Raw genomic sequence first — 24,597 nt, 5'->3', positions numbered from 1 at the left:
TTAGTTTCTGAGAATCCCCGACTGGTGTTTCCTTTGCGGTACCTATCGTGGGTACTGACAATATTGTGGTCAAGTAACCACAGCCAGATCTCTTCTACTTAATACTTTTTAATCGAGAGCAATACGAACCTAAGGAGGAAATCCATATGCCCCGTGTAATGCTCCTAAACTAAGACGTTTGCTTGTATCATCTACATTATCTGGTATTGTCAATGCGAAGAAACAAGTGAACGACAACAAAGTCCCGATAGTGCGACCCGAGCATATTGCCTCTGCCCCGGGCTACCGACCCTTACCTAAACCGTCTTGGGACACATGTGCCACTCCAAAATACTTACATTATATTGGGATTACACATTACTTACCTTTAGATGCTTTTTGAGTAGTCTTTGAGGAGCAATTTTTTATAAAACGACCTACATAAAGTACCTTAACATCCCCGATAAAGATACGTACGAATATAAGTAGGTTCAGCCAGGATAAAAAGCTTAAAATTACGTTACGTAAATATTTTGGAGATTCTTTGCCGTGCCTTCATTATCCTTCCTATATAAATAGTTCTGATCGACTCGACTGAAATCTGTACCGACTCTATAAAGAATTTAATCATAATACTCCAATAGATCTATAGACCTACTCCCTTCAATTAACATATTTTCACCCAGTTCTTCGAATTTCATTTGAATATCCGAAGCTAAAATTGGATTTTAAGAAAGCATTTTAATTTAAATAAAGTGAACTATCCATCAATCACGGAGTCGGATCAATCTATCAACGCGAGACGTTAACGAGTGAGTCGCGTGATGAGTCGTCGCTGGTCGCCTCTGAACTTAAACAACACATACGCACTCAATATTGTTTGCAACAGTTATCTATCGCGAATTAATTACATTGCCAGTAATTTAGCATGTAGTTCAAATATCTAATCTGTTTACATCAATTACATGACATGTCATTGACGATGAATCATGGTCAATACTTTGATTAAAATAATAACACCTACGTATTAATTAACTGTAGATAAACTAGTTAAGTTACGCAACTAAGTTTCAAGGACCGTGGTGTGAGTCTGCCCGCTACTACTAGGGTGGCTATATGTCTGGGAATATAGGTCTTTGTCCGAATTGCGTGAAGTTCGAAGGAAAATATATTTTTCCTTTGTTTATTTAAATGCTTTTCGTATCGTAAATGTTCACAAAAAGGATTTTTACTAATTTTTCACTTTTGCGTCAACTGCAACTCGAGCGTAATGTGCTCTGACAACCTGTATGGGATAGCTTGATAATGTTATACTTTAATGATGCTCGTCATTATTTATGCAATAATTATGATATCACCATATCAACGAAATTATACTAATTAATGTTATTTTCGTCCTCGTATTCTAGATACTTCCTATCATTATAATTACTTATGCTCTTTACATTTTGATAAAAGATGTGCGACGATTTAATTTTGATTAATAAAAATATGATTGTACTTAATCAAAATATGGTAACGGTGATACCAAAAACGTGGTGTTTATTTTTGACTTTGTTACCTTATTTAGAATATTCGTTTATTTCTGAAAAGTAATTTAATACAAGAACATCATTAGGCGCCATGTAGCTACCAGACAGGGTAAAAAGGACTGTTAATATCGAAATTACCGAAACCAAGATTCATTTATTTCCATTTGTGTCATTCCACATTTTCTGGCGGAGCGTAGCCGTCCCCTCGGGCTCGCAGCTGGACTCTCCACGAATATAAATTACATTTCATTTTACCACTTACAGTATGCGCGTAAGTAATGCCCTTTGAAATGATTCAAACCTTCAGAATATATTATAATTCAATTCCATTCTCTCATTAGCTAACGTTTTGAGAGAAAATACCGCTACATTTTATTAGTTCAACCATAAGGTCGGTTTTTATTAATAGAGGTGCTGTAAACATGTAATACAAAATATTCATATTCACGTATCAACTCCAAAATACAATATCTTCGACATGCCACAGTTTAACAAATTCTCCAATTCGTTGATCTTACATATTTCGTTGTAAATCGCGTCCACATTTAATAAGGAGTCAGGATGTTCACGGAACGCTCTTCGCTATAGACGATGTTATTACTTCGATCGAAAGCTAACCCGTAGCCGTTATTTACCGTCACTACCAACACCAACTGTTTACTCTCTTTATCAATAGAATAAATTCCATTATGTGCTACAAAAAATGGTGTTCCGTATGTATCAGTGGTGGCCCCTCGAATACTTATGTCATTACCATAAACGAACACAGGTGATTTACTGCCCTTTTCCAACACAAACAACCCGCTGGGATTAACAAAATATAAATCACTGTTGACATCTATTACAAAGTGCTGAATTAGATTTTCCTTTACCTCTGTGACCAAACACTTGTTGTTGTCTTTGAAAGCATACAGGTTCTGTTTGCCTGTATCTACAAAGTACAGCTTGTCATCGAAATACATGTCGAAGATGTCAGTTCGGTGAACTAGCGCCGGCTTTTCGATGTCGTTGCTACAATAATTGTATTTGTATATACCGTCGCTCCCTCCTAGGTAGACGTCACCGGTCGCCTGATCCACAGCACTCGCAAATCCATTACGAATTCCAGGAATAATGGAGGCCAACCCAGTGTCAAGGTTCAACACCACCGACTGAAAACTTTGGTCCGAAAACTCATCTGCGTTTATACAGAAAAACAAAGAATTCTTCTTTCTATCTATTGAAAATTTATATGGGATGTTCACATCTGCAAGTATCACATCCTTCTTATGTGGTACACCACATACTAAATATTCTAAGTCTTTTGTATTTGTTATCATTTTTTATATAAACATTACGAAACAAACACAACAAATAATTTAAGAAAAAAAGTTCGTTTATAATACCACTACGATTTTTTAAATGACATAACTCAATGACAGTGATAACACTTGGTAAAGAGTAAAGACTTGCCCATAGAGTGACTCACAATTTTGCATAAATACTGCGTACCTACTACTACCTACATGCTGGGTGTATTGACCTCTGACTTGAGAGGTACAGCTTTGTATTCATCACAAGTTTTCCTCCGTACTTAAGTACTTATGGAATTTAATTTATGATTCTTATATAATATCTACAACCTCGTGAAGGAAAATGGAACCAAATACTATATGTAGTTGGAGCCCTTTGAGAGAAACCTCACTCTGGTGATTCTTTGATCCTGAGGATAATGATTGCCCATAACTCTCATTATAAATAATAGCTACTAATAAGCTTACCATAATAAAGCTCATAAACATAAAGCTATGGATTTTAATCTATCAACAATTTTGCTAGAACCCATAAAAACAATTTAAAAGAGAACCTAATTGATAATGTTTTAAAACAGAGTACATAGGTACCTAATCGCTATCGTAAAGAAATAAAAAATACAACAACTGAAATTTTAAAGGACAAGTTTATTGAAGACACATCGTACAATATTACAATAAGGGTACTTTTCGTTTTACATCAAACACTGCCAAAATCGTTTAAAAAAATACCAATTACTTTGGTTGTTCATATAAAAAAAATATTATTTCACCTGTAACTAATCTGCCAAAGATGTTAATTGGTAATAGTTGCGGGTGATCACGTATTCGTTACCATGTTATGTTTCACACCAACAGTTGACATTGGCGAAGCTTCCACAATGGCCTCCCTTGTAGCCGCGTCTCTTGCACTCGCCGTTGCAGTCGGAGGTGTAGTTGACAGCGCCCCAGACGCAGCTACCAATCAGCTTGTCAGCCACGGCGGTGTTCTTCGGCGACGACACGATCACCAGGAATGTCACGCAGACCAGCAGAAATACGGAACGGTAGCTCTTCACCATTGTTACGTTTTTACTTTGTTGTAGTATTGAATACTAACTGATGCTTCAGCTTAGAGAGTCAAGCTTCAACTGTTAATGATGCCTCCACGCACCCCGTATTTATATTTGCCGGCGGGAGTGTAAGTAAGTAAAAAATAAGGAAAACTGGGCCTCGATTATTAAAAGCGGTTTGCGCAGTTGATCTTGACCATGACTAAGTGGATGATTTTTTTTTCCTTGTTTGAAATCTTCTCATACATTTCTAAAGGGTTTTTAAAAAGCTTCTTTTAGAAATTGGTGTGTACTAAATAAACTTAGTAATTATTAACTGCACAAAATTGCATAAAATGTCAATCTACATATCGTATAACGTTATAAATATTTTTTGTAAACTGAAAGAAAAGACGGTCAAACTTGCAAGTATTTACCTAACTTGTAAATTTTTTTTTTATCCTAACAGATTATGAGCCATTTGCATTTTAGAAATCACAGGATGAAGAAGCGACAATCTATAAAACATCAAAATAAATTAAGTGCTACAGAGTCTGTTACTTGAAACAAAATCAAGGGAATATACCGCTTTCCTGAAAATAATGTAATTTAGGAGACACCGGTACGAACCTCATGAAATTATTGATAAAAACTGAATTTCCCGAAGTTACCGAAGTAATAAGGTCTAGAGTTTTCAAATACGATACGTAAAGAATTATTTGTATTGTTTCAACTTTCTAGTTGTTCATGTATACAGATAGTTTTTTCCGCAACGCGTTAAAAGGGCTCGACACATAAGACCTAAGTTGTACCTATGTCAAAACGGAGTTTCTAGTGGTTCAATCTAATATCCACAATTTTAGATTAGGGTTTTATAAGTTTGCATAAGGGAAAAATAAGTATTTCGTCTAAATAAACTATTTCATTTAGCAATGGAAAGCGCTCGTGGCTAAGGCAGAACCGCTCGGATCGATCTGTCAAAATCAGCGCTTGCTGCGGTCGGTCCGTAGATGGGACCATCTTGTCATGAGGAGTTATTCCATGTTCCGGCTGTCATTTGAACATACTTGGTAGTTTACGGTTAGTCAGAAGCCATAAAGTCTGACAATCAGTCTTACCAAGGGACAGACCAGAGCTGTGAAGGTCAAATAGGCAGTCGCTCTACATATATGGTACTCTGTACTTAGTTTCATCGCCGTTAAGTCTGGAAGCCTACTTCAACGTAGTCGGGTAAAGGCTAGGCAGATGAGGATCTAATTTAACAATAAGTATTTATCAAATCATTTAGAGACTGAGTATGTAATGATCTTCATTAGTAAATGCGTGTGTTCCTTTCTATCTTTTTAGTAACGTAGAGAATAATAAAAAATAACTTATTATATTATGCCTATTGGTCATCAGAGACCTGTTGACAGAGGTAGATACCTTATAAATAACGATCCTCATCTTCGAACATCCTGTAGTAAGGATGTATTTGAAAACATTTATCATGCAAATGTGTCGTGGTTTCTTCTTTTTTGAGTTTTGTTAAATATTTTCCTTATTTTGCACGCATACCTAAAACGCATTTTTTCCAAAATTCCTAGTATCATAAAAATACAATTTTGCAGAAAAGATTGTCGAAATAAAAAAATATCTTTAAGAATTAAATAGGTAGATCTCAAATGTGATTTGTACATAAACAAAAAAAACTACTTATATGTTCTACGGGTATAGAACAAGTTCAATTAGCACTAAAGTTTATTTATTATTAATAATACCTACTTAATATGCCTATATCTCGAGCGATTAATGAATCAATTACCTACAATATTAGATTAAAGAAACCCCATTATAAAGCAATTGCATTTTAATGACTAGCACGCATTTTAAACCGATATTAATCATTTCGTTTAAGTCATTAGCTATGCATTGATATAATTTGTATCACACCCATTGTTCTTAGGCAATCTGCCTACCTACCCTACTCCTATAAGTACCTACGACTCCCTAAGTACGTACTAAGTATATCATTATATTTAAAACCATTGTTTTTCTGTAGGGTATGTGCCAAGACTGTTACACTTATACATGATCAAAATATTAACAAGAAAAATGTTCCTATTTGTTGTATTTTTGAGCATTGTGACAGCCATTCGCATATTCTACAAATAGCGCATTTGCATACCTATTCTAAGAACAGAGCATTTGCAAATTGACCACTGAACCATGTCGCTAATTAGTCATCATCATCATCAGAATTTGTTCTACTGTCCCGCTGTACATGTCTCTTCTTATGCATAGATTGGATTGAGCGTAAGTCACCACGATCACTCCAGGTTTCCTCGAGATGTTCTCCTCATCTTTACTCAGTCTTTTGTTGTCAAAATCTAGATACTCTTAGAAAGTAAAACCCGCCAAGTTTTACTTAAGAGGCAGGTATTTTAAGCACTACGCCACCTCGACTTGCTAAATGGTGTCGTTTATACAAATGGTAAATAGTTACAGTGAATTATGACTAGGCGCAAATAATATGCCAATTTATTTTATTGACATGTTTGTACGCAGTTAATTCCTGTTTTTAGTAAATAACCTACACCGAGTTTATTTAACGAGCGAAAACAAGTGAAGCTACTTGTTTTACAAAACATGTAAATCGGGTCCATTGCAGACACGGGTACTAATTTGAACGGGTATTTCCCACATAATGTGGGAAGTTTCATTTTCCTTAACTTATGTCGCATAAGATAATATAACGCTTACTTAAACTAGTATTTTATGGTTTTTGATAACCATAAGTCGTAATGATTTTATCAAAATATTTTGACTAATAATTTAAAGTAATGTAATTTGTATGTCAACAAAGTTCTTGTTTACTACGCAATACGATTTCCGTGGTTTTGATGACTAATGCCAAGTACTTCTTAAGGGTACCTACGGTAAATCCTTACAACAGATTTTTCGCTGGTTTTCCCGATGGTATTCTAGGGAAGATCACTTTGTCAACTGTTTTCAATTTTGAAACTGTTTTCAGTTTCAATTTATCTTCATACAAAATTCTACGCAAATAGCTAAATCTGTTGCAACAATTATTTTTCTATGCAATACAGACAGACAGTTTCTTTCGCTCCTATAGTGTTAGTTAGGGTTTACCCGAGCGCTGGTTTAGATTCTGTAACAAATGGTAGGTACCATTTTTTGCACTTCTTTCCTTATTGCATATTTATACCTATCTTTAACACCTGTAATTATTCAAACCTTTTTAAAAGCCTAAATGATTGATCGTTATTAGCATTTAACGCACAAAAATATAATGTAGATACTCTTGGTTTTTTGTCCTGATAAAAATATAAGAAAGAAAAAGTAGTTTTTCTGACAAAGCCTTTCTACCATTCATTTCCATATTTATTAAGCGGACTAAAAATTCTGCTGTGCGCGGGTACTCTAAAGGTAATTTATAAATAATTAAAACAGTACTTTGATAAATCAACATTTATTTCGCAGCATCATATGTAAATCAAATATAATTTTCATGTTATACTTCATTCTCCACTAAATTAGCTTCTATATCTTTCATTATCTTGATTACTGAGTCATAGACATACTCTTTAGCGTTAATACCATAAACGAAATCAACGTGACTGAACCTCTTCATTGGTACTCTATACTTTATTGGCCTGCCCAGTTCACTATACAGTCTATCAACATCCTTGACAGGAGCAAATGGGTCCTTTTCGGAGTAATGTAGGAACACTGGAGCGGTGATTTTGGAGAGGTCGTATTTAGGTGGGGTGAAGGATCCGTAGGCTCTGTAGTTGGAGATTCGGGAGCCCATGTCGTAGCGTCGGAAATGGCCGGCGTCGATGCTCTGGCCGTAGTGTGCGAGCTGCCTTACTGATATGCCGGCTGGAGCGTGACCCATGATCAGCGGCATTATAGTCTGAAATGAGTACGTAACTTAGATATTTTTGCTACTTCAAATACCGTATCATTAACTGAGTCCCATTAATTAGTTCTAAAAATAGAATAAACAAGTGAAGCTAGAATCGAAATAATTATTCTGTTATGTATGAACTTACTGCGTTATGCTGTGGAACGTTCCATCCACCAACCAGAAGTAAGAAGGTGCTGCAAATACGTTGGGTTACAGCTTCATCACTGCAATATGTCTCTCCGATCCATTTAGTGAAGGAGTTACTAGGCATGAACTCTCCTATGCCGATCAGAGAAGCAATGCTCTGAAAAATTATGAGTTGTTCGTTAGATACAAAATAACAAATGAGTTCATCATTGTAGATATAATAACCCTTCAATTAACTTACTTCGATCCTATTAGAGTGAGGTGCCAAAAATCTAAAAACTGGGTTGCGGTTGTTAGCCATATAAGCAACGGGCGCCAAAGCGTGCATTGAAATAATCTTGTCGTTATAATTCGGTCGCAAGGAACCAAACACGAAGAAGGATGTAGTTCCCTGAGAGTGGCCGATGTAGTGCAGTTTCTCTTGACCTGTGACCTCCAACGCGTAGTCGATCATGGCAGGCAAATCCTTGTTCCCTATTTCATCCCAAGAAAACCGCCAGAAAGCGGTGCTAAGGAGAGCATCAGGGTTCAATCTGACGTGTTTGCGAGAGTAGTAGTTACCGCGAGCGTTACCCAGCCACACGTCAAAACCTTCCTCTGCGAGGAGGTATCCTGTAAAAATAATTTAAGACTACATTATAGAGGAATATATGATTTGTATAAACGTTTAATTTGCAAAAACCTTCTTCGGCAAAACTGTATGCTGCCAAACTCAAAAAACTATTTCTAAGATTTGTTATAACACTGAATTTAACATCGTCTTAATCTACACAGAAGCTGTTGGTAAACCCTTTAATAAATAAATAAATAAATAAATGTCTATGGAAAGAAATTTAGTTCATTTGGACAAATGGAGTATGTATATTATAAGGTTAGGTAATTACCAAGAGCAGAGCCGGGGCCCATTAGAACGTAGTCAGCAGATGAAGTTAACATTCCATGCATGATGAGCACAACTGGCTTCTTCTGATTGGGAACATTGTTAGCGTCACGACCATGAGGAATACGGTGCATCTCCAATATGTAGCCATCTTCTGTAGTCACACTGTGAACTTCTACTGGGTAACGGTATTTTCTGATAAGATCAGGCTGGAAAATATGAGACCGAATTATAATTATGTTCGTAAAAAGTCATTCAGACTTTTTACAAAGGCTACCACTCAAGCACTCAAACAGGACATGCTGCAGTACACAAGAATTTTGCAATTATTAACAATCTACTCTTGTTCCAAAAAATACAAGGCGAAATATGACGCGGCTTTCCCACTATCTTAACAAAAGCATTACGCTCGGTTATATCTTTACTTATTTGGATACAGTTCTCCCCAAGGATCCTGCACAATAACACAGAACACAAGAACTCACCACATCTAAACGCGCATCTTCCAAAATGTTATCGGAATAGCGCGCGCCAGTGCTTCTGATCAACTCGTCAATTTCATCTGCATGAGGAGATCTCCTGGCCGAGACCAGAGCCACACACGTGGTTAACACCACTAACAACCCTCCGCTTAACATCATATAGATACAGTTCACATACAGAATAAACTACATATCGTAAATAATCAAAAAATACGCCTTTTATAACTTCTGTAAAACTGATATCAAAATTAAGCTTCGATAACGAAAGCAATCAATGCTAAAATCTTGCATTTTTCACAACAGAATCATACCACAGAGATACAGACATGTTTTAATAAATAATTATAGTACACGATACTAGCTTTTGCACACAGTTGCACTCGCAAATTAATGTATTTCATGTACCCATAAATACGCCTACACCGGGGTACAAAAATCCATAGGGACGTTCCCAATATAACGGTTGATTTGCTTAACTACTAGAGATAGAATCTATACTAATATTATAAAGCTGAAGAGTTTGTTTGTTTGAACGCGCTAATCTCAGGAACTACTGGTCCGACTTGAAAATTTCTTTCAGTGTTAGATAGCCCATTTATCGAGGAAGGCTATAGGCTACATTTTATCCCGGTACGGGAAGTAGTTCCTACGGGATGCGGGTGAAACCGCTGGCAGAAGCTAGTTTTAACATATACCCCATACTAGGGATTCCGAATTCCTATTTCTAGTAATCAAGACTCAGATAAAATATTGGAAACGCTCGTTAGCCATCAACTGCTTTAATAGGCATCTTTGAAAAGTGTCAACGACTTAATCATGGAAATCTTTTAGATATACACGAGATGTAGGTACCTACAGATAAATGTATTTTCCCATTTACGCCGATTTTCAATACGTATTATGAATAATTAAGTAGTTGAAGCTAGAGATCTATCAGTTGATAGACTGATAGACTGATAGACTTTCAGCTCGCACGTCATTGAGGTCCAATCTTATCGTAGCGTAACGAGTAGGTACATAGTTAGGGTACTTATCAAGCCACAAGGGGACTTCAAAGAAGTTTATTCTTAGTCCTAAATATTGTATTTGCGTACAAACAATATTTTGGGAAGCTTTGTATAGACTAAAATAGGTTCTGAAATGATATGAAGGTACTTAAGTACGTATTGTAATAATTGCCTTGGTAAATTATTTTATCTAGACACACGGCAGTGTGTCCGCCAAGTTCGAGCAAAAAAGGCGACACACCGGCCGTGGGTTATATTACACGAACCATTTCGGACCAAATTCGACCCCCCTGTAACTCAAAATCTATTTTATTTACGCATATCAAATTTCTAGTATCTGTTGAGACCCCCTCACTTATCTAAAATACAAAATTTCATTAATATACCTATTGTAGGTCTTGAGATATTGACGTCAGAAAATCGCTATTTTTACTATACACTGATTCACTGATTCACTTATTCACTTATTCACTGACTCACTCATCAAAAACCTAGACCACTTCCAATGGTCGTATTGACTTGAAATTTGGCATGGAGGTAGGTCTTTATGTCAAGGTAAAGGGAAAAATCTGAAAATGGCCAAGTGTGAGTCGGTTTCAAAATAATGAAGGTGTTTTATACCCGGTGTAAATTTATACCCCTAAGGAACTAAAACGAACTAAATTTATCTATATTTATATAATATATCTTCGAATGGTACAAAGGTTTGTATTTAGTCAAAGTAAAGTAAAATCTGAAAACGGCCAAGTGTGAATCACTTTCGAAAATAACGAATGTGTAACTTTGATCCACGAACATAATATATGATAACATGTCATGTCAGTCAGTTGGTAAATCTAGTCATAGTTAATCTAGTTCATTTCTTTGTAAGAAACATAGTGCATATTAAATAATCTAAAAGATAGTATAAATGAGACATTTCTTTAACTAACTTCATCATAAGAAAAAATAAAATAAACAACCTTACAAAATAAATGAAATCCCACCCAAAACAAAATGTGAAAGACTGCCAAGTTCGATAATATGGGAATGCTTCGCCTATAAAAGAAGTGAGATCTGAATAAGTACCAAGTTCCATACACATACCTCAGTTAAAAATAGTTACTTTTTAATGATGTTACTTGGCAAGTTTTAATAGAAAATTAAATACTTGATTCATTGCGTTTAGTAGGTTTATAACAAGGTGTATGAAAACTTGCCAAGTAACATCATTAAAAAGTAACTATTTTTAACTGAGGTATGTGTATGGAACTTGGTACTTATTCAGATCTCACTTCTTTTATAGGCGAAGCATTCCCATATTATCGAACTTGGCAGTCTTTCACATTTTTGTTTTGGGTGGGATTGTGATTTCTGATAATATTCTTTTATATAGGTACTTACTTATCTACACTTATGTTAATATTATTTACTGTCGAAACATTAATATTTGTGTATGTTTGTGCGTGTGTTTGTGATGAATAAACTCAAAACCGCTTAAAAATCTTTTTTACTATGTGTGAAGGTACGGGAAGAACTTTCTCCGGGACTAGGGACTCTCAATACAGAAAGTAAGATGTTATAACGTAATATATACTACTTAAAAGAATATTGCTCGGTATAACGTCTCAAATAAATCAACCTACACCTATGATCCTCATTTTCATAAATCTAGTAAATGTTTTACTGAGCCAATTAAGTTTAGAAGAGTGACAAAGGAGTTTCAAGCCGACTTTTTACATAGAACCATTTTTTTTACTGCGCATCTAGCTTTACGTTTTATATTGAACTTGTTATTTAACCCTATAAGTAACATTGTAACTAGGTATAGGTATTCTAAGGTCAATTAATCGGCGACACTAACGCGCATATTGTAATTGCGTTATTTACCCAGCATTGTAGGACAATAGATTTGTCATCAACAGGTTTTCCTTAAACCAATCATCTTACAGTACACTAGAATGAAAAAAGATGGAATATCCATACACAATTGTTAAAGCAGTTTCTTGCAGCTATTCCAGTGGATAAATAGGAATCTTTCTAAATTAATATTCTTCAGTGGAGGTCATTGACACTGGGCATAAAACAATCTTGCATCAGTCATTACGGCAATCAAAGCACAAGAAATGGTAAGTTATCAGTAAGGTAGAGACGTGTCGCGGCTAGCCCACACATTCCAAAACCACATAATAAAAGTCCAAAGTATTTTCTTCTAGATAATGATTTAATTATCAACAAAAACGGATAGCATCTCACAGTACTCCATGATTTTACAATAAATTATTTAGTGAAACAATAAATAATTATTGAGTAATATCACGATATTATGATAGTAGCAATTAGCATGATGTCTTATCGTTATGATGAATTGGTAGTAGAAATATTTTTATCAGTGTTTTGCTATTACTAAAGTATTTAACGTAGCATGATTATCCTCCTAAATCGGGAAATATTAGAAACAAGGTATTTAAATTCCGTTTATTATAACATTTATTTTGTAAGTGAAATTCTTTCAAAAACATTACTGTAGTAAGGGGAAATTTGTATTGATACAGGTAAATAAAGATATCTTTATTAATTACTTTTTTAACATGACATATGGCTACCGTTTGTCCTCGCAATGAAGTGACGATGCGGCTTAGGATAGCTCCGGACTAAACAACAGTCTTAAACGTATCTTAGAAACTTACAAATATGCTCACAAGCTAAGCCAGTTGCCATATTTAAAAAGTTCTGATTATTTCGTGAATAGTCTTGCGTTTATTCAGTGCGTCATTTTGGGGCCTTATTTGAGTTTCAAAGGAGCAGAAGGTTGAGTGTGTTTTGGAAAAAGGTAAAATAAACAACAATACGGTTGCCTGCTCGCTGTCATGTGCAAACAGTATTTATAATATAATTTTTTAATTGTTGATTAAGCCTCGTCGAATGCGTTGGCGTCCATAGCCTTAATAAGATTGATCACTCTGTCATAAAGTAATTCTTTGGCATTAATAGCATATATGAAATCAAGATGACTGAAGGACCTCAGGGGAATTCGGAATTTGCCGATGGGTCTACCTAGTTCCCTGAACAATCTGTCTACGTCGTTAACATGTGCCAATGGATCGCTGTCAGAGTAATGAAGGAACACTGGAGTGGTAACTTTAGATAAGTCATAGCTCGGTGGCCTGAATGATCCGTATGTTCTGTAGTTTGATAGACGAGATCCCTGGTCGTAGCGACGGAAACCTCTGTCGGAGATTCCTTGACCGTAGTGAGCTAACTGCCTCACCGACGCACCAGCAGGGGTGTGGCCGAATATAGCGGGCATCATGGTCTGCAATCACAAAATATAAGACATTTAAGGGTTTAAAACTTCATGTACTTGTTATATCTAAAGATTCTGCAATAAACTTTACATAATCCAATTGTAACAAAAGACAAACAGACATCTTCATCTCCAGAGAAAGGGCAAAACTTGCTTAGTCAGGGTAGTATATAACTACCCTAGAAAGTAGGGCTAGGTTTTCTTTCATGTCTATCAGAAGTTCCTTTGCTGGTACTAGACTTACCGAGTTATGCTGATCTTCATTCCATCCACCAATCAAGAACAAGATGTTGCTGCAAATTGGTTGGAAAATCACTTCATCGCGGCACAACGCCTGACCAGCCCACGTGAAGACAACGCTGTTGGGCATGAACTCGCCGATACCGATCAGTGAAGCAATGCTCTAAAAGAATAAAAGTACAGGTTAATAGCAGAATCACCCCTTTCGTAGGAATAGTTAATCAAAATCATAATTCACTTACTTCAATATTATTCGAATATGAAGCCAAAACCCTCAAAAGAAGGTTCCTGTTATTCGCCATGTAAGCTACTGGGGCCAGAGCGTGCATGGAAATAACTTTTTGGTTGTAAGCAGGTTGCATGGAGCCCATCACGAAGAAGGCTGTAGTGCCTTGCGAGTGACCAACATAGTGCAACCTTTCTTCTCCAGAGACGTCTAGAGCATAATCGATCATAGTCGGGAGGTCAATGTTTCCTATTTCATCCCAAGAGAACCGCCAGTATCTGGTGCTCAGGAGAGCGTCAGGGTTCAGACTGGTGTGTCTGCGAGAGTAGTAGTTTCCACGAGCGTTACCCATCCATACGTCAAAACCTTCTTCCGCAAGAATGTATGCTGCAAAAAAACATTTCACGTCAATTACACAATCAATTTTGAACAATGAACTGTGGCCGTGAATTGATTACAACGAAAGAGATTCTTACCCAAGGCGGAGCCAGGACCCATGATAACAAAATCAGCAGATGAGGACAGCAGTCCATGCATGATGAACACAACTGGCTTCTTTCGGTTGGGAACATTGTTGGCGTCACGTCCATGGGGAATACGATGCATTTGCAGAATGTAGCCATCCTGTGTCGTCACATTGTGAACTTCCACGGGATAACGATACTTCCTGATAAGATCTGGCTGAAATAATACGGAACAAATGAAAATTACGCACAATTCTAATCAATTACCAATCAACAAATTATGAATTTACAACTTACAACATCCAAGCGTGCATCTTCAAATACATCAGTAGAGTAACGCGAGTCGATGCTGTTCAAAGTCTCCAGGATTCGGTCACCTTCAAGTGACCCCCTGGCCGCTGCCAGGGCGACACATGTGGCAAACACCACATACAACCCTCCGTGTAGCATATTTCACATCAAACAAACACCGTCTCATTGTTTAAAATCCTAGTCGTGGCATTTATAACTTCTGTAGAATGAAGATAAAGAATTAAGCTTTGATAATTTTAGCAATCACAGCTAAAATCTGACAAAATGGTTACAATAATAAACAAATTATCACAAGATACCTACTCGTGTATGTGTACAACCTTACGTGCGTATTTCAATACCCACTGCGGAGTACCTAATTACGTCAATTAATTAATACTTTATCTTATCATAGACTCACATCTGTGGAATTCATGAAACCATAACCCCCGTGAAAAGACAAATAATATAGCCAGCCTCTTAAATTTATGTTAGTAAAGTTATCCAAAAAAATCAAAACAAAACTAGAATGTTCCAGGTATACAGATAGGTCTTATACTGAATACTACAGCGCGCTTTTATTATATAAGATTAAATACCGACTATGATAGCTTATTGGTATTATTATCAAACCAATTAAATCAATTGTGATAACCACCACATGAACACATGTTGATGATAATAATTTGCTACTGTTATTACGCCTAGCGACTTCCCATGTCGATATACGATTTCATGTCCTCATAATTTTCAGGGGCGCAAAAGGTTCTTTATCTCTGATATCATATTTAAATCATTGTCAACACATTTTAATAATTTGATACTGTAGATATATGGCTACTGTATACTTATCACAAATTATTTTTGTTGGCAGGGAACATTCTCCATTATAGGTACCTATATTTATTTATAGCATTTTCAATAACAGTTGCCATGCTTATAGGATTTTATCTGTTCTTGTAACCATCAAATAATACTACTCATTCTTAATGCTGAAAAAAATAGACAAATGTGGCTGAATTACATTCCATCATCCTACGAGCCTTTTTCCCAACTATGTTGGGGTCGGCTTCCAGTCTAACCGGATGTAGCTGACAACCAGTGCTTTACAAGGAGCGACTGCCCTATCTGAACCCCTTGGTTAGACTGGATGAATTACATTAAGTCTTTTTTTTAATTTTACATGCAATAGATATCATTGCCTATTATAGAGTACCAAAACATACGTAGGAAATATTATTCTACGATGGTAGTATTAAAGGATCCCAATGTATCTCGATCCCAATGCACCTTGATAACAAAAATCTTACTAATATTTTAAACGCGAAATCATTCTTTCAAGCATTGTACTTCTAAATAAATTTTGATAAGAGTGAGCAGTAATATATGGAGCTTTTACATCAGAATTGCATACAGCCTACTTTTTATCCGGATACTACTGTTGGCTGAAACTATTGGTTTAAAAATTACTATTTTCCTACTACATTTTTACTTTTACTTCCTTTTTACTTTTATTTAGGTAACTACCTACTTTACCTACATCTTACTTTTCGAGGAAGCTGCTCGCCAGCACCACATCGAGTGAAGATATGAGAAATCAAAACATTGCTCAACGATTGTGAACGATCGTGATGCCATCACAATTACTTACTGTTATAAGAAAATGTGCCTAAACTCCTCATCAATGAAGATGTCTGCAGTTCCGCTTCCTAACATCATTGAACCAGAACTAATCAGTCCATGGTCCAGAACAAATCAGTTTCGGTTCAGTTCTTACGCGGAGCACTTCCTCGTGATCGTACACGCAAGCCCTTTCGGTACTTCGGTATTGAAGCCATAATACGCAATGCCATAAGATACTATGATTACAAGGGTAGGCGCTTGGTGTTGAAGCTAATAAGCAATTAACACTTGTTTAAGTTTTGCTAATTAAGAGTAATAGGCACCTAAAACCTAGTAGTCCTATTAGCAATTATTTTTCAGGTGTACGTTTCAATTCTAGCTATTTTCAAATATGTTATAATTTTTTGCAATCAGTACCTACAAATTCTTTTTAAATCTGTAAGTCAGAAACTACTTTTGAGGAATTACAAACTACTAGGTACTTTAACACGACCTAAAAGTTCTTACCTATCCGTGGATCCAGCCAATATGATTGCATACCCAAGTATGTCTATGTTTATCATAGCGCCCAATGGATGAAACCAAAATTAAATTAACAAAAACAATCTCTATATTTAATTTGATCATTTATTTGTACATAAACCAAAACATACCTACAACAAATTCAGATAATTTTAATGATATTACATTCATGTTACAGGTACTTAAACATCATTATTAAAATTACTGGCGTCCATGGTTTTCATTATATCAATAATTCTGTCATAGAGTAATTCCCTTCCATCAATGGCGTATATAAAATCGAGGTGAGTGAATTTGCTCATCGGCACGAGGAGCTTACCCATCGGGTTTCCTAGTTCCCTGAACAACCTATCGACATCTTCAACATGCGCCAATGGATCGCTTTCGGAATAATGAAGGAACACTGGAGCAGTTATTTTAGATAACTCATAATTCGGTGGTCGGGAAGTCCCATAAGCTCTTATATTTGACAGTACATTTCCATGGTCGTACCGACGGAACTCTCCGCTTGCGATGCCTTGGCCGTAGTGAACGAACTGCCTCGCGGCCGCACCAGCAGGACTGTGACCAAGTATGGCGGGTATCATAGTCTGCAATCATGTAATGAGTTTATTTCCTTATTTATAATATTATAAATGCAAAAAATTCTACGTATACGGATGTTTGTTGCTCTTTCACGCAAAAAGAACTTAATGGATTTTGATGAATCTTGGCAGTAACAGCTTATAAGTACCTATATTAAAATATCATAATAGGCAATCTTTTTATCCGGGTGCGGGAATAAATACCCTCGGGAAATAATAAATCTGCTAGCAGAAGCTAGTAACAGTATAAAATCATGACGACAATCCTGAACTCACAGCATTGTGTTGATCTTCGTTCCATCCTCCAATTAAGAACACGATGTTACTGCACATCGGTTGGAATACCGCTTCATCATGACACAGGTTCTGTCCAGCCCAAGTCAAAGCTTCACTGTTGGGCAAATACTCGCCGGTACCGAGCAAATATGCAAGCCTCTAAAAATGAACACACATATAAAAGATATGGGCAAATGAAAGTAAAATAATATCAATTATGAACATTTTCTTCTTACCTCAATATTATTAACATAGCGCGCCACTAATCTTAAGAAAGGGTTTTCAATATGCTCGAAATAAGCTGATGGAGCCATAGCGTGCATGGAAATAATTTTGTCATTGTAAGCTGGCTGCAAAGATCCTAGAACGAAGAACGATGTGGTGCCTTGCGAGTGTCCTATATAGTGTAGTCGCTCCTGTCCTGACACCTCTAATGCGTAGTCGATCATAGTTGGAAGGTCAATGTTCCCTATTTCATCCCAAGAGAACTTCCAGAATTTGTTGCCTACGTCAGGGTTTAGACTGACGTGTTTGCGTGAGTAGTAATTACCGCGAGCGTTACCCATCCACACGTCAAAACCTTCCTCTGCGAGGATATAGCCTGCGAACATAATTTAAGACAACATTACATATACAATTTGTGTGTAATGTGCAAAAGTGGCATCATTAATATTCAAAGTTGTATGACTTGGTAAACAAAAGGCACTTACCTAGAGCGGAACCAGGGCCCATTATAACTAAATCGGCAGATGAAGAAACCATTCCATGCATCAAGAACACAACTGGCCTTTTCTTATTCGGATCGTTGTTAGCGTCTCGGCCGTGAGGAATACGATGCATTTCCAATATATAGCCATCCTTTGTCGTCACGGTGTGAACTTCTACTGGATAACGATATTTTCTAATAAGGCCGGGCTGGAATAATGCAAAAAAGATTAATTAAGATTAAGTATAAAGGTATATATATGCCTAAGTGAACAAAATAACTCACCACATCTAAGAGTCCGTCTTCAAACACGTTGTCCGAATGTCGCATGTCAATGCTTTGGAACAACTGTCTGACGGTGTCAGCATGAGGAGACTCCCTGGTTGCCGCCAGAGCGACACATGTGGCCAACACCACGAACAACCCCCCGTGTAACATTGTTCTCTTGCAGCAGATAACTACTCATTCGAAATGGCCAAATATCCGTCTTATATGAACCGAGATAAAGGATTTAGCTCCGATAATATCAATAATCGAAGTTAAGATCTATGATTTGCAGAAACTTTAGGCAGAATCTGCTTTTAATTACTTGTATATCATAAATAATGAAGCTATTATCATATAAACATAGATTTTAAGTCTCTTTATCCAGACCAGGTGTAGGCATAAACACCAAAATTAATAACAGCCAAGCGTGAGTCGGACTCGCGCTCACAGTATATACCTTAATCACGCGAGAAATCACGTTCGTTGTGTAAGAGCCCCCTGAAAAATGATATTATTCCAGTTTTAAGTATTTTTTGGAAAATGTAAACTGCCTAACTATCATGTTTCATGAGATATAGCCTGGTGAACGAATTGACGGACAGCGGAGTATTGATAATCCCATTTTACTAGAAACTATAGAATTTTTAAGATTATTTTTTTATATGAAAAACTTTTTGGGCAAAGTAGTCAGTTGTTTTATTTACTATACATAAAGTATTAAAAAAAAAAATAGTTCCCACGGTGCACTCAGTCTATGCAATATCTCAAAGCGTTACGCTACGTGACTACGTGCTGCTACGCCGTAGACCCTGTCGCTCGATGCCCACTAAGCTTTTATGTAAACCGCAAGTCTGTGCCGAAATAAATTAGAAATAGATAGTAACAAATTGTATAATGAAAGATTGAATGAATATAATGAAAGAAAATAAATTATATGAATTCTATCAATTTGAGGTTTTTTTACTGGTACTTATGATACTAATTGTTTGTCAGATAAAATTTAACGAACCTCTCGAAGACATAATATTTTCTTGTATTTTATCATAACCTCTACTGAAAAATAACACAGACGATCACAAGTAAGTAGACTAATGTCAAAAACTCTTGTAGGTACAATATTCAGTAGCATTACCATTACAACTATTTCGATTCATCAAAAGTATAAACTTCCATCGTATTCACGTCTATATAAAAAGCCAGACATATTTCCATCGAATACATAAAAAAGCCAGACAATCACAGATACAGAGGCAGAGTTATCAGCAAAATAATTTTGTTTAGATCTCGTTGAACAACACTAACAGGACGGCAAAGTTGCGCGCCTACATAAACAAGCCGAGAACTTCAAATCGACTGTAATAAAAAGTTTATGATGTCATACAAGTTGCGGCTGTTTGTTATAACTTGAACCTCAGCCGCCGGCATATCTGTAAGACTTATACTTTAGAAGACGGGAAACTATGTTTACTTTCGACTGTTCTTTGTGACAAATAAGTGGAATGGCCTCGAAACCCCGTGGGTTAAGATTGGTAGTCAAGTGAGTAGGTTGGTGTAAAATTATGTAGGTTCTTGTAATATTACCGTATTTGAGCAGTAATGAAAATGTTTTACCCGCTTATTGTATTTATTCCAACCGTAGATTACACATAGAAAATAACTGTTGAAAAGTAATTCCTTTGCAGTGATGGCAAATCATCATCATCATCCTCCGAGCCATTTTCTCAACTATGCTGGGGTCGGCTATCGTCGGTGAAGGCAAATAAAAATATATTTTTTTTTTTTACCCAGTTTCCTGACAATCTATCAACATCATTAGCATGCGACTCTAGCTGGATCACATTCCGAGTAATTAAGAAACACTGGAGCAGTAATTTTAGCTAAATCGTAACAATTGCTGGTCTGGATGACACATAATCTCCCTAAGTAGTATATAGTGCTTCCAGACTGAATATGACCATTTTTAACTTCTGTAGCCTACATTTTGCTGTCCATCGACGGACTTTTACTATTCCGTGTGTCCATCTATACGTCCGTCTGTCAGACACCAGACTGTTTTTCATGGACCGTGATAGTACGACGGTTGACATTTTCACAGAAGATGTGTTTTTTGCCGCTATAATAAGAAATACTGAAATCTAGAATAAAATAAATAGTTTTACTCACATACAATATAAGTTTGTGATTTTTGCTAGTTTTATAGATTGATAATGGTACGGAGCCCTTAGTTCCCAAGTCCTACTCGCACTTGGCTGTTTCTTGTATTAGGTATCTCAGATAAATAAGCTCTGGTAATGTCTTTGATATAATCAGCGAATCACGTATATGTTTATGCAAATATAGATTTAATTAGGTAGGTACGTTTATATCATCAATAATTAATCATCAAATCGATCAATTACAAACAAACAGAGATTTATGAGAATTTTACCTAAACGGCACGTGCGTGAAATAGAAGACTCGTTTCTTGAATTAATTGAGTCGCCAGCTCATTGACTTGTCTAACAAATCCATATTATTGGTACTTTTAACAAACAGTTCACAAATGGGTATGTATAAAAAATATAGTCAAATAATGTTTAAAAAACAAAATTTCAATCTAACCTAGTCACATTGGATTGGTTTATTTAAAGCAATTTAGGTATTTTTTAAAGATTCCCAAAGGGGTCTTACTCACTTTAATTCCTGATTAACTTTCTTATCTAAAACGTGTAAGTAATTAATTCACGTAGGTACGATGTGGTGCGGTTTGTCATTATAGTCTGTACCGTCTGTACCGATTGGCATCGTCGAGCTGGGGCTAAAAGGTGTATTATTATTGGTTGACAGTGTACGGTAAGACCTAAAAATAATACAACTTGTATCTGACCAATAAGTATAATTTAGTTTTGTAATCCGTAATCGGTGTTTCTATAGTCACCATCAACGTCAATTTCATTGGCATCCATAGCTTTGATAAAACGTATGACTCTATTGTATACCAACTCTTTAGCGTTTATACCGTATACAAAATCGATATGACTGAAACCAGACTCAGGAACCCAGAACTTACCAACTGGTTTTCCTAATTCCCTGAACAATATATCAACGTCTTTAACATGAGCCAACGGATCGGCGTCAGAGTAATGAAGGAACACTGGAGCTGTAATTTCAGATAACTCATAACGTGGTGGTTTGAATGACCTGTATACTATAAAATTTTCCAGTGGAGACGCATATTTGTAACGACGGAACTCTTTCCCGGAGATTCCTTGGCCATAGTGAGCGAGTTGCCTCACCGACGCACCAGCAGGAACGTGGCCAAAAATAGCGGGCAGCATGGTCTGCAATTAGGAGCATTAACACGTTCGCGTAAGCAACGTCTTACAACGTCGTATTGATATAAGTATGAAAAGGCCCAACGTCGTACGACGGCCTCTAGATTGTCATATTTATTTTGACGGACCATGTCAGACCTATGTGGTGGCGACAACGTTTATAGACGTCGGACGTGAAATAACGTTGCGCCACATAACACAGATTATAAGACTACGTATAACGGCGGGACGTCTTAAGACTTGGTTTAATTTTGTGTGCGAAAAAGGTGCGCCACAGTACCAACATTTAAAAATGAGATTGCTCACGCGAACGTGTTAACCAGTATATTAACGTACATATTTAACTTTATATAAGTATTATTCAACTTGGGCACTGAGCAGATCCCTTATTATGACCCAGTGTTTTATTTCAAATTTTCAATTGATGGATACTCACCGACGTATTGTGTTGTATTGCAGTACCTATATAAAACATTACTTATATCATTATGTAAATAAGTACTTGCCGTATTTTGTTCATTTTCGTTCCATCCACCAATTAAAAATAGGATATTGCTGCACAACGGTTGGAAGACTACTTCATCCCGGCATAATGCTTCTCCAGCCCATGTGTAGATAACCCTGTGAGGCAAAAACTCACCCAATCCGAGCCAAGAGGCAATACGCTACAAAATAAATCATTACATGCAAGTACTTTGAAACATTACATACACCTGCTTACTTACCTATAATAAAGAACTTACTTCAATTTTATTAGAGTAGGGTGCCAACATCTTAAAAAGAGGATTTCTGTTATGAGCCATGTATGCTACAGGAGCCAATGCATGCATTGAAATAATTTTGGCATTATAAGCAGGCAACATTGATCCCAACACGAAGAAGGCTGTGGTGCCCTGTGAGTGTCCAACATAATGTAGTCTTTGCTCTCCGGTCTCATCTAATACGTAGTCAATCATAGCGGGCAAGTCCTTGTTTCCTATTTCATCCCAAGAGAACTTCCAGAATACGTTGCTCTTATGTGCATCAGGGCTCAGTGTGACGTGTCTGCGAGAGTAGTAGTTACCGCGACCGTTACCCATCCACACGTCAAAACCTTCCTCGGCGAGGATATAAGCTGTGAAATTGTGAAAAAATGTGTCGGAACAGAGAACAAATATTATAAATAGGTTTTTGGAAAATTCGACTGAATCAATGAACAGCTAAAACCACGTTTAAAATTGTAATGTTTTTATTATTAGTATTTATCTGACTTCGTGATGACTAAAAGTTTATGTTATTATCACGTTTCCTCGCAAAACATGAGGTAATTAATTATTCGTGTCCGTACCAACCAAGTTCTATGATAGAATTAAATCGATACTTAGGTAACTTAATACTAACCCTTTGCTTGATTTCAGAAAACATTGAATAGTTATGCATGTTTGTAAGAAAAGACTTTTAAGCGATGTGACCTCCTACTGGACCTTTTGTATGTTGTCCTTTATATGTTGTCCCCGTTTGGTCACCGATAAAGATAAGTCTATTCTAACCTACTTACCCAAACCATATCCTGGACCCATAATGACGAAATCAGCAGACGAAGACAGCAGTCCATGCATCACAAACACAACTGTTCTTCTTTTATTCGGATCATTGTTAGCGTCTCTTCCGTAAGGAATACGATGCATTTCCAATATATAGCCATCCTCTGTCGTCACACTGTGAACTTCCACTGGGTATCGATATTTTCTAATAAGGCCGGGCTAGAATAATTGATATTTGTGAAATGCCTAGAGGTATATATGATAGATAATTACAGATAGTATATGCTACTCCATTCCCTCCTATGAAACCTGAAACCTCCTTCTCTTCCTTTCGTAGTAAACTAGAAACCCTTATTATTATACGTTTCATTTCAGCCAGAACAACTTTTCTAAGTTTATATGTAGGTACCTACTTTATAAGTATATCTTAATCACCAATGACTGTGTTTCGGATGGCACGTTAAACTGTAGGTCCCGGCTGTCATTGAACATCCTTGGTAGTCTTTACGGGTAGTCAGAAGCCAGTAAGTCTGACACCAGTCTAATCAAGGGGTATTGGGTTGCCCGGGTTACTGGGTTGAGTGGGTCAGATAGGCAGTCGCTCCTTGTAAAGCAATGGTACTCAGCTGAATTCGGTTAGACTGGAAGCCGACCTCAACATAGTTGCGAAAAGGCTCGGAGAATGATATAATTCAGCCAGAAAAGAAATCAATAGCATGATATCACAATCACAACTCACCACATCTAAGTTTGCGTCTTCAAGTACGCTATCTGAACAGCGTGAATTAAAAGTTCTCATTATTTCGTCAATGTCTTCATAGTGAGGAGATCTCCTGGCCGCGGCCAAGGCAAGACAAGTGGTCAGCACTACGAACAGCTCTCTGCGTAACATTGCACCCAGCCAGGCCACTTCTCATTGTGGCAATTAGATATTTCTGCCTTTTATAACTTCGGTAAAAGTAATTAATATTATGTTTTATTTTCGTGGACTTCGATAAGAATATGTTTAATG

At 36.6% G+C, this 24,597-nt stretch overlaps 5 protein-coding genes across 5 annotated transcripts; all 5 read right to left on the bottom strand.

Moving 5' to 3' along the window:
* Window positions 1-2,056: 2,056 nt before the first annotated feature.
* Window positions 2,057-3,864, bottom strand: LOC110370175 (ommochrome-binding protein). Its single transcript, XM_021325916.3, has 2 exons — window positions 3,660-3,864; window positions 2,057-2,688 (listed from the first exon to the last, which is right to left on the bottom strand). The coding sequence occupies exons 1-2, from the start codon at window positions 3,862-3,864 to the stop codon at window positions 2,057-2,059; spliced, it is 837 nt and encodes a 278-aa protein (XP_021181591.3).
* A 3,426-nt stretch (window positions 3,865-7,290) lies between these two features.
* Window positions 7,291-9,458, bottom strand: LOC110370225 (lipase 3). Its single transcript, XM_064037002.1, has 5 exons — window positions 9,260-9,458; window positions 8,779-8,983; window positions 8,136-8,506; window positions 7,893-8,051; window positions 7,291-7,753 (listed from the first exon to the last, which is right to left on the bottom strand). The coding sequence occupies exons 1-5, from the start codon at window positions 9,413-9,415 to the stop codon at window positions 7,349-7,351; spliced, it is 1,296 nt and encodes a 431-aa protein (XP_063893072.1). The 5' UTR covers window positions 9,416-9,458; the 3' UTR covers window positions 7,291-7,348.
* A 3,633-nt stretch (window positions 9,459-13,091) lies between these two features.
* Window positions 13,092-14,969, bottom strand: LOC110370214 (lipase 1). Its single transcript, XM_021325962.3, has 5 exons — window positions 14,777-14,969; window positions 14,492-14,696; window positions 14,032-14,402; window positions 13,794-13,952; window positions 13,092-13,558 (listed from the first exon to the last, which is right to left on the bottom strand). The coding sequence occupies exons 1-5, from the start codon at window positions 14,927-14,929 to the stop codon at window positions 13,154-13,156; spliced, it is 1,293 nt and encodes a 430-aa protein (XP_021181637.2). The 5' UTR covers window positions 14,930-14,969; the 3' UTR covers window positions 13,092-13,153.
* Window positions 14,970-17,002: 2,033 nt separating this feature from the next.
* LOC110370176 (lipase 3) lies at window positions 17,003-18,962 on the bottom strand. Its single transcript, XM_049850716.2, has 5 exons — window positions 18,767-18,962; window positions 18,486-18,690; window positions 18,012-18,376; window positions 17,776-17,934; window positions 17,003-17,505 (listed from the first exon to the last, which is right to left on the bottom strand). The coding sequence occupies exons 1-5, from the start codon at window positions 18,917-18,919 to the stop codon at window positions 17,098-17,100; spliced, it is 1,290 nt and encodes a 429-aa protein (XP_049706673.2). The 5' UTR covers window positions 18,920-18,962; the 3' UTR covers window positions 17,003-17,097.
* Window positions 18,963-21,610: 2,648 nt separating this feature from the next.
* On the bottom strand, window positions 21,611-24,597 carry LOC110370171 (lipase 3). The gene is made up of 5 exons (XM_021325911.3): window positions 24,325-24,597; window positions 23,600-23,804; window positions 22,806-23,176; window positions 22,569-22,727; window positions 21,611-22,068 (listed from the first exon to the last, which is right to left on the bottom strand). The coding sequence occupies exons 1-5, from the start codon at window positions 24,475-24,477 to the stop codon at window positions 21,628-21,630; spliced, it is 1,329 nt and encodes a 442-aa protein (XP_021181586.3). The 5' UTR covers window positions 24,478-24,597; the 3' UTR covers window positions 21,611-21,627.

Source organism: Helicoverpa armigera, chromosome 11 (assembly GCF_030705265.1).
Source record: "Helicoverpa armigera isolate CAAS_96S chromosome 11, ASM3070526v1, whole genome shotgun sequence".
In the NCBI taxonomy this organism is placed as follows: Eukaryota; Metazoa; Arthropoda; class Insecta; order Lepidoptera; family Noctuidae; genus Helicoverpa; species Helicoverpa armigera.
The sequence above is the reverse complement of the archived record's forward strand: the minus strand, read 5'-3'. Positions and strand labels throughout refer to the sequence as shown.

Bases quoted from the DNA above. Each gene is read 5' to 3' on its own strand.
- LOC110370175 (XM_021325916.3), bottom strand. From the start codon at position 3,864: ATGGTGAAGAGCTACCGTTCCGTATTTCTGCTGGTCTGCGTGACATTC. The intron at 2,689-3,659 runs GTTGGTGTGAAA...GTATAAACGCAG, and splicing joins AAGCTTCGCCAATGTCAACT to ATGAGTTTTCGGACCAAAGT.
- LOC110370225 (XM_064037002.1), bottom strand. From the start codon at position 9,415: ATGATGTTAAGCGGAGGGTTGTTAGTGGTGTTAACCACGTGTGTGGCT. The intron at 8,507-8,778 runs GTAATTACCTAA...TTATTTTTACAG, and splicing joins GGGCCCCGGCTCTGCTCTTG to GATACCTCCTCGCAGAGGAA. The intron at 7,754-7,892 runs GTAAGTTCATAC...TACTCATTTCAG, and splicing joins ACGTTCCACAGCATAACGCA to ACTATAATGCCGCTGATCAT.
- LOC110370214 (XM_021325962.3), bottom strand. From the start codon at position 14,929: ATGCTACACGGAGGGTTGTATGTGGTGTTTGCCACATGTGTCGCCCTG. The intron at 14,697-14,776 runs GTAAGTTGTAAA...GTATTATTTCAG, and splicing joins AAGATGCACGCTTGGATGTT to CCAGATCTTATCAGGAAGTA. The intron at 14,403-14,491 runs GTAAGAATCTCT...GTTTTTTTGCAG, and splicing joins GGGTCCTGGCTCCGCCTTGG to CATACATTCTTGCGGAAGAA.
- LOC110370176 (XM_049850716.2), bottom strand. From the start codon at position 18,919: ATGTTACACGGGGGGTTGTTCGTGGTGTTGGCCACATGTGTCGCTCTG. The intron at 17,935-18,011 runs GTAAGAAGAAAA...GTTCATTTTTAG, and splicing joins GCTATGTTAATAATATTGAG to AGGCTTGCATATTTGCTCGG. The intron at 17,506-17,775 runs GTGAGTTCAGGA...ACATGATTGCAG, and splicing joins ACGAAGATCAACACAATGCT to ACTATGATACCCGCCATACT.
- LOC110370171 (XM_021325911.3), bottom strand. From the start codon at position 24,477: ATGTTACGCAGAGAGCTGTTCGTAGTGCTGACCACTTGTCTTGCCTTG. The intron at 23,177-23,599 runs GTAAGTAGGTTA...ACAATTTCACAG, and splicing joins GGGTCCAGGATATGGTTTGG to CTTATATCCTCGCCGAGGAA. The intron at 22,069-22,568 runs GCAAGTACTTAT...TCCTAATTGCAG, and splicing joins ACGAAAATGAACAAAATACG to ACCATGCTGCCCGCTATTTT.